The sequence below is a fragment of the Eurypyga helias genome, unplaced genomic scaffold (genome assembly GCF_000690775.1).
Source record: "Eurypyga helias isolate BGI_N326 unplaced genomic scaffold, ASM69077v1 scaffold10683, whole genome shotgun sequence".
Taxonomy (NCBI): Eukaryota; Metazoa; Chordata; class Aves; order Eurypygiformes; family Eurypygidae; genus Eurypyga; species Eurypyga helias.
This window is the reverse complement of record NW_010240542.1, coordinates 18828-31595: the sequence shown is the minus strand read 5'-3', so window position 1 is coordinate 31595 and position 12768 is coordinate 18828. Positions and strand designations below refer to the sequence as shown.

Genomic DNA, 12768 nt, shown 5'->3' with positions numbered 1-12768 from the left:
CCCTGGGGAACACCACTTGTGACTCATGGGGTCCTGCATGTAAACAAGACTATTATTTGATGTCATGAAAAGCAAAGAAAACAACTACTTTCAAATGCAACCTACACAACCTCAATATCTGGAACCCTCCTGAACACAGACCTTTTGTCCCTTTGAATACTTCACTCCAAATCCTTACTCACAGCTTTATTTTGTCATTAAACTCCAAGGATGTAGAAGACGACTCTGAATTCCAAACTACTCCAGATGGGAGTTCCAGAGGTGGGGAGACCCACCTCTGCTCCTTTTCAGGACACTTTGCAAAGCACCCCTGAAGCAAACTGCTGACAGAGCACATACTGAGAGGCAGAAGAGGAATTCTGCTTATCCCTGGGAATGGTTATGGGAACTGAGTACATGGGGTGGCTTTTTAAGCAGGGCAAAGACACAGAGGGAGGCTGCGTAGCCAGCCAGATGTCAACTAAAATGCCTGCAAGCTTTTCACTTCATGCAAACAAGAGGGAAAACACAGCTTTTGAGTGGTAACAGTCATTGAAGAATGTTTTGCAGGTGCAGTTTAGGAAATTGATGTGAAAACATGTCAAAGTTGTAATTCAGAAATCAAAACAGTCTCATCTAACAACGGGGTTTTGTTATCATTTTCGAACCCAAACACTCCAGTCGTGGGAGCAGATGGACACAGATTCAAAGCGCAGAACACAAAATACCTGTGAAGTCGTAAAGCTGAGGCACGGTTTCCATGATCACGCCAATCAGAGGTAGATACAGCATCGCCACCCGGGCCTTTACCTGGGGGTCAGCGTACCGCGGGTCTGAGTCGTGACTGGACAGTAAATTGTGTACCATATTGATGACCTTCTTATGCAATCCAAACAAACTGTTAAAAGAGAGTTGGGTCATGCCGATCAGTTAATGGCTTCAAAGCAAACTATACTTTGTAACTAAGGGGCTTCAAAAAAGGCAAAAAAATCCTGGGTTTTATTTTTAACTCCACATAAACTGCCATTACACGTGTTTTTGATCCCCCATGGAGTTCACAAATGGCACTGCTTTTGACCTAGCCACGCAAAATGTACAAAAATATCTTGCCGAGGTGCACACCCAATATAATATGAACCCTCTCCTATTTTCCATATAAAAACAGAGCCTCAGCTACTGCTAGGCCGAAGTATCGAGAGTACTGAGGATCGTGAGACCTTGGAAAACAGGGAGAGAAACTTGAGAGGACAGTGGGTTTAGTGAAACTAGTCACTGTGTTCTTTTCTTTTTGTTTCTATTTAATACTATTTACAGAGAGAAAAACCTTGCTAAGACAGAACATGGCTTTGATCAAGTGATCAGGACACTTCTGCTTCAGTTCCCCGACCTCCCACGCAATTATTCAACCAAACCAGTCGACAGATCAATAACTGTGCATAAAAAGTGCCAAAGAAACAGAGAGGTAGAAGGAGGAACAGCAAAAAAAATGGCCTTTCTCCTCATTAGGATGGACACGCTGGCAGAGCACAAGCACCATCCCCTTCTGCAGGGCACCCTCGGTGCTCATGCCTTGAAAACACAAACACCCCCGAATCTCTCAAGAACTCGCTCTGCTCCTTTCAGCTCCCTCAGCCACCACACAGCAGCAAAACTCAGAGCAAACAGCAGGTATCTCGGCAGCTGTTTGCTTCTGCAGGCAAACCAGGCCAAGGAGACAACTTTACCCCATGCGTGAAACAGCCAAGGAAGCTCATACATTACGCAGGAGCAAAACATAAGCTTCAGTGTTCAGGCCTGAGGTGTTAAAAGAAGGGCTGAATTTCAGGCAGTATCCACTTTACCTGGAAAGTAGAGTTGAGTTCTGGTTAAAAAGGATGAGAGGCTTTGACTGGATTGCTGGGGGTTCCAAACAATTAGTAAGACAGCAGATCAGGCTAGGAGGACATCAGCTCCTCATAGCTGCCCCTCTTTCCTGTGTTTTTTAATCAAGCCGTAATGAGATCCTACAATTGCTTGGCTGTGTAATCAGTGAGACCTTTTACAACTAGGAAGGAAATGCTTATTTAACTAACTGGTTCCTTCAGATTAAGGTTAAGGAAAAGGCTTTGTTCTTCTATTTTGAAGGAGTGGCACCTAACCTGTGTTTCTAACAGTTCAGGGGAAACTGTCCTGCAGGCCACAGAACTGCATGCAGGGAAAACACACCCGGATGAAGCAGCGTAATTCAAACCTAGGGCTACAGGGATTTCTTTTTCTCCTTTGTAGAACAGAGCGGGTAGTGTGGTGGATCGATCCACAGCGAAGAGGAGGAAATACAGCCCAGTAATCTTTCTGGCTGATACTGCAATGATCTTGCTGCCCTCCAACCACCCCCTCTGTTATCTCAGCCCTGGCCTGAATTTGTGTCAACACCGCACGCTTGGAAAACTGACTTTTGTCACTGAATACTGAGGGCCAAATTCCGATTTTCTCACTTCTGTCCTGAAACATCAGTCAATATGGGCAGCATGGGCACTGAAACGAGCCACCGTCATTATTCTGAGTTAATACCTGAAGCGCCCCAGCACTGTTTGCAGAGACAACCTGTTCAGGGTCTAGCTACTCGGACCCACTCTCCCCAACTGTCACATTCAGCTGGCCCTCTTCATCTGCATGCTGCATTGTCTTTTAGACTGCCAGTGCTCTGGAGCAGGACCGTGTTACTGTACAGCACCCGGCAGCGAGGGATCCATCTAACACCCCTCTCAGGTACCAGGATTCCACAGGCTTTTCTGTCCCACTCCATCCAATAAGCTCTTACAAAATAGGTGAGCTAAAATGCCAAGCATTTTGCTAATGGAGCAAAACAGCAAGGACAGAACAAATTTAAGGCTCTGTATCACCTATGAAGACCGAAGGCAAAGCTCTAACACCATAAACAACTCGACTGGCATCCTGCTCCACTCCTGCTGCAGGATAATGCAATCAGGAACAATTCTGAGCCTTTTCTAAAGGTGATCAAAACATTGTGATGTCAAGCTTGTCTGAGCCCTCTACTACTAACCCACTGATGATCCTAGCTATTAAACACTTCATAGGCATGGGAAGAGCAGATCTGAACAGACTTTCTTCCTTTATGTGGTGGATCTACCAGGGCAAAGGCAGAACATTTAAGCCTGAGAATAGCTAATAAGGAGCAAACTACAAGCCATTCTGGAAAATGGTAACAAACAACTGCATTACTGGTACACATCCCCACCAAAATTCAAGAGCTTTGATCAAAAGTCATTTCCAGGGCTGAACTGCTATCAGGGGGCTTCTTTTGTCAAGAGAGGGTTTGAGAGAGGATCTGTCTCCCCAGCGGACACCAGCAAGATCATCCTGATGGCTCCTTGGTACAGCTGGGCAGAGATTACCATCCTGGGCCCAGCCTAAGTGCTGAGAACAGCAAGGTGAGCCAGCTCAAGAGGCAGGTAGGTGAGAACAGAACGCTTGTGAAGAGCAAGGGCAAACATGGTTAGAGACAAGACCTGATTTCTAACCAGTGAGCAGGATGCTCCTATGCTACAAGCAGGATTTCTGCAGACAGGGTATATGGGTAAAGATTTGCTGCTTTTTCCATTTCAGGCCAAACAAATGGGACTGCAGTGTGTTATGTACATATACAAGAAAATATTCTCATTTACGGCATCACTTTCTTCTCCAACAGGAAACGGAATGAATGTTTAACTCCTGAGACCTCTTGGTAAAGGGGCGGAATTAACCATGAATCATCAGCATTTGTCGACTCGGCTGATATTTCCGAGTCCACCTTGAGAAAAATGCCTGCGAGAGAACTTAGGACTGTGGAAGCAATCAATAATTTCCATTGAAACCCACTTTAAAGAGGCAAGGCAGAATACAGCCCTAAATAACACAAGTAACAGACTGGATGTCAGGACTATGGCCTGCACTCCTACCGCAGCAAGTTATTTGCTGCACGAGCCAGACAAGGCACCGACAAACTCTGCATGCTTGACTCTATTTGTCTGTTTATGTAACCCACAGGGGCCTCATCAATGCATAATTTATGTTTAAAAGGAGCTGGGAGGACCACAGGCGAAATACGTTGTAACATTTAAAACCACCAGCAACAGAGACTTCCTAAATGTTGAAAATTATTTTCTTGTTACAATTGAGAAAAGCTATTTTCCTCTCAGAGCTCCAGCAGTGCCCCTGTGGCATTTCTTCTCAGCTAGAAAAACGTGACTGAAATCATGTTTAGAGTCAGGGCTACGGAAGTACGAAATACAAGGGGTAGGGAGAAAGGAGAGGATTCTTAAAGAACTGGTTTCTTATCTTCTCAGCTCGGACATTTAAATTAACTCTGGCCATGGCAGAACTTGCTTTGCATCCAACCATTTCCTTGGAATTACAGAAAACTCTTGGGGAACAAAAAAAATGGTAAAGATTTACCCTTCTGCATCAGGATCTAAAATGACAGCCAGTTCTGTTAGCACAAGCCCAGCCAAGTAGTGCTGTTGGCGGAAAGGCACAGACAGTTCAAACATATTTGCAATCTTCTGGTCTTGGACATTTGTGGAGAACCCAGAACTCTGTGAAAACATCAAGTTTCAGAAGTTGCATAACGAGGCCCCTTGGAACACAGTTAAAGTTTTTGAAACACGCCAGGAGAAGTTTTCAGAATTAAAGACAAGCTCACATAAAGTACCTTCTCCCTTTTTTGTTTGCCTCTAGGTACATCTATCCCAACCAGGCTCATTAACTCTTTTATTAATTCTGCTTATTTTTACTGCCTTCCCACCTACAGGACAAGCCTTAGGGAAGTTAAGCCAAACAACCGTTTAGTTAAACCTTTAACTCGGGTACGGATGCTCTATTCAGGCTTAAGAAGGCTTTAATTTGATTTAGTTTATGTAATTTTACAACTGATTCATCCACTTGAATGACACACTTGCTAATTCAAATTTCTTTTTCTGAGCAGGCCGGGACTACGCCACAGTGTGCTAGAAAGACCCCCGTTTTGTAAGAAAAGGGCAACACTGGACAAAGCGCTTTCCTTAATGGTTCGTGCATTTCTCCAATACAGGGGAGGACAGGGTCCCTAAGGACAGAAATATGTGTGGTCACTGTGAGGGTAGTAATATGGGCATTCTTTTTTCAATCATAAAAGAACAGAAGAAGCCAAAATCTATATGGCAGGAAAAGCTAATTTCTAAATAAACCCTTCCAAAAAATATTAGCAAGCAGAGACTGAAAATAATGGTGATACAGCTGCCTCATAGGATTTAAGTCTCAGAACAAAGCTCAGCTTGCATTTCCACACAGGGTCCTTGTCAGAGCGTACCTGGGAAGTTGCTGAAGACACAGATGGTGATGGAGACGCAGGCGGTGTGAGCAAGCTGCAGGGTAAATTCAAGGTGACGTAGTGTTCGTGGCTGCAAATGATGCGAAGGAAGTCCAGCCTCAAAGATGCCAGGTTACTTGGATTTGTTAAGGAATACAGCTTTGAAGACACCTGAAAAGTTTAGACCATTAGATTGCAGTTAGCACTGAACGAGTATAACTGCAGCACCAGCCCCGCTCTCTCACCACCACTTCCCAAAACCACTTCCAAAGCAAGAAATGAGGAGCTTGATACTGAGTGCTCAGACCCACATCACTTCTTTGTGCTGCAGGTTAAACTTCTGCGCGCGGGAGCCATACGCATCCCAGCCAGCGGCACACGTACCACTACAAGATGCGTTAACAGCCATATTTATAGAAGCAAGTGAAGAATTCCATACTTCACGTATGACACCCACATCCTATTGATTTCCCTAGGGAGTTGTGAGAAGCAGGACCACACACTGTGATGCATTAACAGGTCAAAGATACAGGTTGGCTAATATACAGTGGGCACCAAAGCTCAAACGCTATTGCTGTTCTTGCCCTTCATACAAAATGCTGTTGGCTGAGGTAAAAATGAGCCTAAGCCTAAGCTCCTGATACCTCGTCATCTCCTTTGCGCACAGCATCAGCACAGATGTTTGTAGTCAAACAGAACTTTGTGGTTTGAGGTGATTTCCCCTGCCACAACATTGCAAATAATCTTCCCGAGGCACAACGCAGGAACCCTCCTTATGGGGGAGGAGACCACGCATCCTCAGAAGGATGGAAGGGGAGCTTGGTGATCAATATGATCACACAGGGTCAGCGTGTCCTTGAGAGACCCGCTAACAAACCATGACGGTCTGAGCTCCCTCACAAAACCCCTACTAATTTTTGGTTCAATAACTCTGAACACGGTGAGCAGAGGAAATGATTCTTCCCTTCTCCTGCATGTCCACTCGCTCAAGGGAGTTACTCCCAGTTCACATTTAGGAGTGTAATCAGAAGGGTGTAAACTCTAAATGACCACTGAGAATGCCCTGCTTGCACTAAAAAGCCCTGCAGAGAAGAATTCTGTATCATGCTTTACTGTCTGTCCAAAGAAAGTTAGAGTAATGGGCTCTGCTATGCTTCACAGTTAAGTCGTACTGTTTATCTGCATTCACCTGTTTGTAGCAGGTCTTAATAAGAGCAAAAACAAATCCTCTGTCCATGATAGACAACAGGTCATTGAGGAAAAATGCAAGACTGGTGTTGAGCCTTTCAACCATTTCTGTATCCTAGAGAGAAGGAAGAGAAAAACGGGAAAGAAAATGAAGAAGAGCATGCTGTATTGTACACAATTCCTGGTCTAGGCACCAGCAAACTGCAGGAGGGCTGGTGCCTGAGCTCTGACCGAGGCTCAGTTTAATTGTTTGCCATTACCTTCTGAAACCGAGAGACTATATCACTGGCGATTGTGCTGACCAAAGCAGTTACATCATCCATGAAACGCTCAGGAAAACGATTCTTTCTCGGCGCATCCAGTTTGTCAGCAAAATACAAATGATGCACCATGCTCTTCACCTATAGGAATATAAATTACAACAAAGTCACTTGCAGTTGTTGCTGTTTGTGTTTTCAACTATGAACTGCAAGACAATAAGCAAGGAGTTTCCAGTTTGCTCACCATCAGCTCGAAGAAGAACCAGGCCTGCTGTAGGGCTGCCTCCCGCACGCTCCCGCTGCACACAACCCACTGTAAGGCCAGCTCTTCGTGAAAAAGCTACACAGATCCAAATCCAGAGTTAGCCTGAGCCTCGAGATCCGCCCGCAAAACAGTCCGCGTGAGAAATGGTAGCACGGCCCATGGAAATCATGGCAAACAATGAGGTTATGCAAAATAAGTAACTGGGGACATGACAGCAGTGGTGGCATCCCTTAAAGAAATACCCAACTAGCAATGAAGGATGACGTTATGATAGGTGACGTGAGCAATGTTTCACAGCATCTTGCTCCAAAATTGAATTTCAAGTGGCAAAAAAATATTCCACCCCCCCACCCCCAGCCCCACCCCAAAAAAAAGTTTGGTGCTCGAATTAGTTCAGTTTAAAAGTCTACCTTTCTGCCTGGTCTGATTTTTGCAGGAAAAAGGAGTAAAAAGTGGACACATAAAGCGATTTGTACAAAGATGTAAATTTACTGCGAGAGAGGACTTAAACAGTAAGAAAGGAATGTGGGAGTTTTGCTTTTCTCATTTCTTTTCTCAGGAGAACCAACCCGCAGACTGGGCGCTGTCAGTGACCACATTTTCACCTCACAAAAAGTCAGGCATTTTGCCTTTCCCACATCGCTTAGTAGGAGCTCCGCTCCTCGACGGGAGCGCACTTCCAAAGCTGCTCCCACTCACTTTCTGGAGCCGCGCTGGATTCACCCCTACGTAACGGCGTTCTGCACACAGCGCGGCGCTAACCGCCGAGCACATTCCAATTTTGCACACGAGAATGTACCATTTACATGTCTAGACAGTGCTATTCGTATTTTTTGAAAGCCAGTAACAAACGGGCTCCAAACAGTTATGGACATTAAATCAGACAAGCTACTCCTGATCATTTTATTCTTCCCAATTCAACTCTGCCAAAATACTTCATATTCACTACAGCCTGGATATTCCGAGGTGCTCAGCAACGGCAGCTCCTAATGACCTCGGAAAGAATCAGGCTATAAATAAAAGAATAGACTGCATCATGCTGTCGGAATGACTTGACCTCCCTGCCCCACAATATCAATCGTCTTCACTGAAATCTACCTTTTTAGTTGGTAATCGTCCTGTTAATGTTTGTAAGAAACTTGACGTCTCAGTGTGCGAAGACATACGATTACAACTTCGATCCGTAGCCTACGGAGTGGAGATGAATGAATGATGACAGGACATTAAAGTTTGCTGTGGATGGGTTTTGCAGCTCAAGGACAATGTACGTTTACAAAAATACTGTTCCGACTGTAGGCTTTTACTGTCTTTACACCTTTTTATGCATTCTCAAACGCTTACTCATTTACAGATCTGGTTTAAACAAAAGGATAGTACTTTTTATTGGTTTAAGACATACAGGCTATTTAAATAACTGCATGTTCTTATGCACAAAGACACTTAATGCTGCAAAGCATGAAACTTTTTCATCGTACTGTATCAACATGCATCCGTCAAGGAGGTAATACCTGTCATTTCAGTCCATACCTCTCAATCTACCGGAGACCAAGCGCGTGGGGACGTACCCCACAGCGATGCTGCCACTGCCGCAGGGAATGAGAAAACTACTGGAATTGTGTTTCTCATAGAAACAATTTGCCGTCGAGTGCGAGTGACTGCAGACTCAATATTTCGGGAAGACTGACAGCCTTGGAAGGAGGTGCAGTTGAGAGGTACGGCCAAGGCAGTCATGCAGTGGAAAGCAGCAGGCAACGGGGGCTAAATGAGTGAGGTCTTTCTGACTGAAGCTGCTGTAAAGTTTTCATACTTTGCAACACAGAACAGATACAATTGGCCCTAACGAGTCACTGGTTCCAGCACTCAAATTCACATGTTTTAAGCGAGAATTTTACACGTGTACCAATTTTGGTTTAATAATATTCCACTCAAACAGTCATGAAGGATTACTCGACTATGAATACGAAATGACCGATGAAAATGGCAAAATGGTTCACAACGTCAAAAGAAATGGCAAACACGGACAAAACTATGAAGCCGTGATTAATGTTCCCACTTAGAAATGTGCTCCACCTGAAGCTGAAACTAGGGTTAGAAGAAGAGAGAGAGAGAGAATAGAAAAGCGAAGCAGTCACAGTGTTTACATTTCACAGACCAGCAACCACTGAAATGAAAGAAGGGGAAACGTTCACGCATTTGGAGGTTTTTCATGCAGTGTGGTGGGGTGGTGGGAGGACAAGATGCTAATTTATAAAATAAAACTCACAAAGTTTTCAAGGAATAAATGAATAATAATAAAAGAACCAAACTACCAAAATCAGAGTATACACTGAAAGGAAGGTAGGTACGCTACAGGGAAACAAGAAAGCCAGAAAAACCTCTCCCGAAGACACCACCTGTGTTGGCTCTGCACTTGGGCTGGGGTTGGATCCCCATGGGGCTGCTTTTGGACCACCAGTGTTTACCCAGGAATTGGAGCGGTCTAAACCCTGGGCATGTAATAGAAAGCAGTTGGGAAAGGAAAGAAATATTACATGTTGCATGCCATACAGTAGTCAAAGTTTAGTCCTTAAAAGCAATCGCACCTGGTACTGCAAACACATCGCCAGTGAGCACTGCTAACGAGGCTGAACGACGAGACTCGTAGTCTAGAGGAATATCTTGTACCTCATCACACCACGTCGAAAGTTCTGGTCCGACCTGTCCTACCTGTAACACCTGCCATTCAAAAACTACCCTCCTCCTGAAAAATCCCACTCTGATCAGTGTAAAGCCCTTCGGCAGGTGGAGCCAGCCCAGATTTACAGCGTGACAGAGGAAAACTGGTGCACAGATGTGAAAACCACAAAGGATGCGCCATGAGGTTTCCAGCACTTTTAGGGTAGGCTGCTTGTGTTAGCCCATGGTTTATAAGCTCTACAGCTCCTACGGAAATGCTGAGATACTCTGAAAAAGACTGGCTTTCACAGGGTTTCCTACTCACGCAATAAAAATGCCAGAGTAACCCTGTGCACAGGACTTCACACGGACATCTGGGTATTTTCTCTGGACAGTGTGGCAAAGAGAGGAAAGAGCACGTACCTTTTTGGAACCAACCTGCTTTGCCAAGCAAAATATTTGAAAAATCATCCTGCTTTTAAAAGCTCAATCTAGTTTGTACTCCCAATTCTACTCCTGCAATTGATCATATGGGCAAAATTACTGTGGATCTGTCCTCTGCCTCCACTTCCTTGTCCTCCCAAGACGCTCAGAAAGAAGAAAAGGACAAATTTAAACTTGGGTTTGCCACCCAGGCTGCTCCCAAGTCAGCATTCAGTGGGATGGAGTGGACTTTCCTGGCTCCCAGGAACCAGCTCTAATGGAGGCAGTTTTGCCATGCCACAACCAAACAGCAGTTCCTTATGAATTCCACACATCGGCTTTGACCCTCACCTGAGCGGGGAGAGCTTTCATCCTAGTTTCTGTGCCAATGTAGGGCTTTTTCCCAACACACGAAGCAAAGGTGCAGCCCATTTTGTCACAGCGATTACCAGCTGCAAAGTCCACTAAGCCCAACAATCTATTTCTCTCAGCAAAGAAAAATCCACCTCAAGGTTGAACCCAGCACGAGCGCTGCAACCTGGGATCCAAACCATTAATCCGCAGCGCTGTCCTCTATGCAGAGTACAGCGATGCTATAATTTTGCTTAAGATGTCCAATAAAAAAAAATACTGAACACACATAAGGAGAGTGGTTTAATCTCAATTACTTTTTGGAAGAAATAAATCAAAGCTCCCTGCCCTGCTCAGACCCATAAACATGCTTTATTTTGCTCACAGTGATTTAAAGTCGAAAGGACTTTGCAGAATGCTGAACTAAGCTCATGTTTTGTAAAATCAGGCCTAATTTTGAAAATGCCTTTATTTCACTCATGTTTCTGCTCACAAGCTTTCTGATCATGTCATTCTGGTTCTGAGGATAAACATACACTGTGTTTGCAGAAGCAGAAGTCATTTTGTAAAAAATCTGGAAAGATTCTTCCCTCTTTGGAAAATAAAAAGAGTCCAAGAGCTGCCTATTGCTTGGCAGAGTCACTCACAAAACTGCCACGAAATTCTGCTCTATCTCTGGGGTCCGACCTGCAGCTGGACCTGTGCAGGAACGTAGCACACATTTGTGAAAATCCACTGTCGGAGCAATGAAATGCCACAATCTTTTCTGTTTGGTTTTTTCCCCAGCGCATCTCCAACATTTTGGGAACACTTAAAGTGTAAAATTTCATCATAGGTCTCTTCAGACACTTAATAAATTTGCTTTAGTAGGGAAGAAAATTTACATGGCCTCAATTCACAGGTGAAGGAAAAGTAAGTGACAGACCTAAAACTCCCTCTGTTATGGAAATAAACAGAAATCTTCCAAATCCTGTAAAGGGGATGACTGCTTGAATTTTCAAAATTAAGAAGGCAGCTGATGAAGAGGAGACATACAGCATATTTACCAAACCTATCAACATCTCACATCATTACAATAAAAACCAATACAGGACTGGACTCTGAAGACTCCCATCAAACAACAAAACACTATCTGGGTTTTTCTTAAAGCAGAAAGCCTCCCGCAAGAGACTCTGATTTGAAGTGCAGGTTCCCTGTTTGGGTATATGTGCTTAAGCCATTACTTGGGGAAACAGACTGGGAATTTTTACACCCTCTTACTCATTTCAAGATCTCCAGAAGTGTCTCATTTTTGTCTACTGATATTAAGAAGCAGAAATAATTATATTCAACCAAAAGTCCGTACAGTCAGACTGAGCTTAATTTCTGATGCTCAGACTACCCTAAAGGAAACTTCTTCCTCAACAACTATTCACAGAATAGGTTTTTCTTTAAAGCCTGAAGTACATCTCTAGAAGAAAATCTCTTTTCATTTTGTATTGTGACATTATTCACTAAGCCAGCATGTGCTAAACTTCTGATAGCCTGTGTAAATTCCATATGCACATTAGTGCCTACGGCATTTCACAAAAGGTCAGGGTTGTTTAATTAGCAAGATACCGAAGTGGTCTTTAAAATATTTTAAGACTTCGAAGTCCAAACTTTGATGTAAGAAATAATGATTTGCCGACCCACATTTCTTCAGCCTCTTATCTGGTCAGCAAATTATGTTGTTATTTAAAATTGCTAACCTCCTTCTGAAACCCAGGACCAACCAGTACCAAGCCTGTCTGGTCAGGCTGATGGCTTTATTAACCAATGTGCTCACTGGTCTCCCAAAGGATCAAATGTAACAGCTCCCTGAAAGGGCTCAGGAATTCCTCTGTGCTGGAAGAGCAAAGGGTCACGGGTAGGAAAGCGTCTCATCTTGGTGTAAGTTCACTCAGTTTGAAGATTAAAAAGAGAGAACCCTAAACAAGCTAAGGCACCCCCTCTGAGGGAAGAGAATCACCAACACAGCAGATTTGTCCTGGCTGATAACCACCTATTTTAGGCACAAAACTGAAGTGCGGGAACTGGGACTCTAGCAGCCCTGCGTACCTGGAAGTCACCAGAAAGGGACAGGCCCTTCTGCTGGAGATGCACATCCTGAGCCCTTCAGAGCCAACGTAAAACCATGCCAGATGCTTTGTGCTAACACGGCCACGCTGGAAAGTCACTTTTAGGTGTGGAGAGTCATGGGGGGTGCAGAGTTAGCACACCACAAATCCCCTCTGCAGCTCAGCTGGCTGGACTACGGCTCGCTCACCAACCATCCGAAATCCAACCTGGCCTTTGCCAGG

The 12768-nt window shown here is 44.4% G+C and overlaps 1 protein-coding gene across 1 annotated transcript in view; it reads right to left on the bottom strand.

Annotated features, from left to right (window-relative positions):
• Nucleotides 1-707: 707 nt before the first annotated feature.
• The window catches only part of LOC104507252 (dedicator of cytokinesis protein 7-like), a gene marked incomplete at its 3' end in the record, with an annotated part of 20172 nt that continues 8111 nt past the window's right edge, over nt 708-12768 (bottom strand). Inside the window, exons 10-15 of the mRNA XM_010148471.1 lie at nt 6998-7093; nt 6754-6894; nt 6495-6608; nt 5306-5476; nt 4414-4553; nt 708-877 (exon numbers count right to left, since the gene is read on the bottom strand). Of these exons, the coding sequence (XP_010146773.1) occupies nt 708-877; nt 4414-4553; nt 5306-5476; nt 6495-6608; nt 6754-6894; nt 6998-7093 (832 nt within the window). The remainder of the gene's footprint in view (nt 878-4413; nt 4554-5305; nt 5477-6494; nt 6609-6753; nt 6895-6997; nt 7094-12768) is intronic.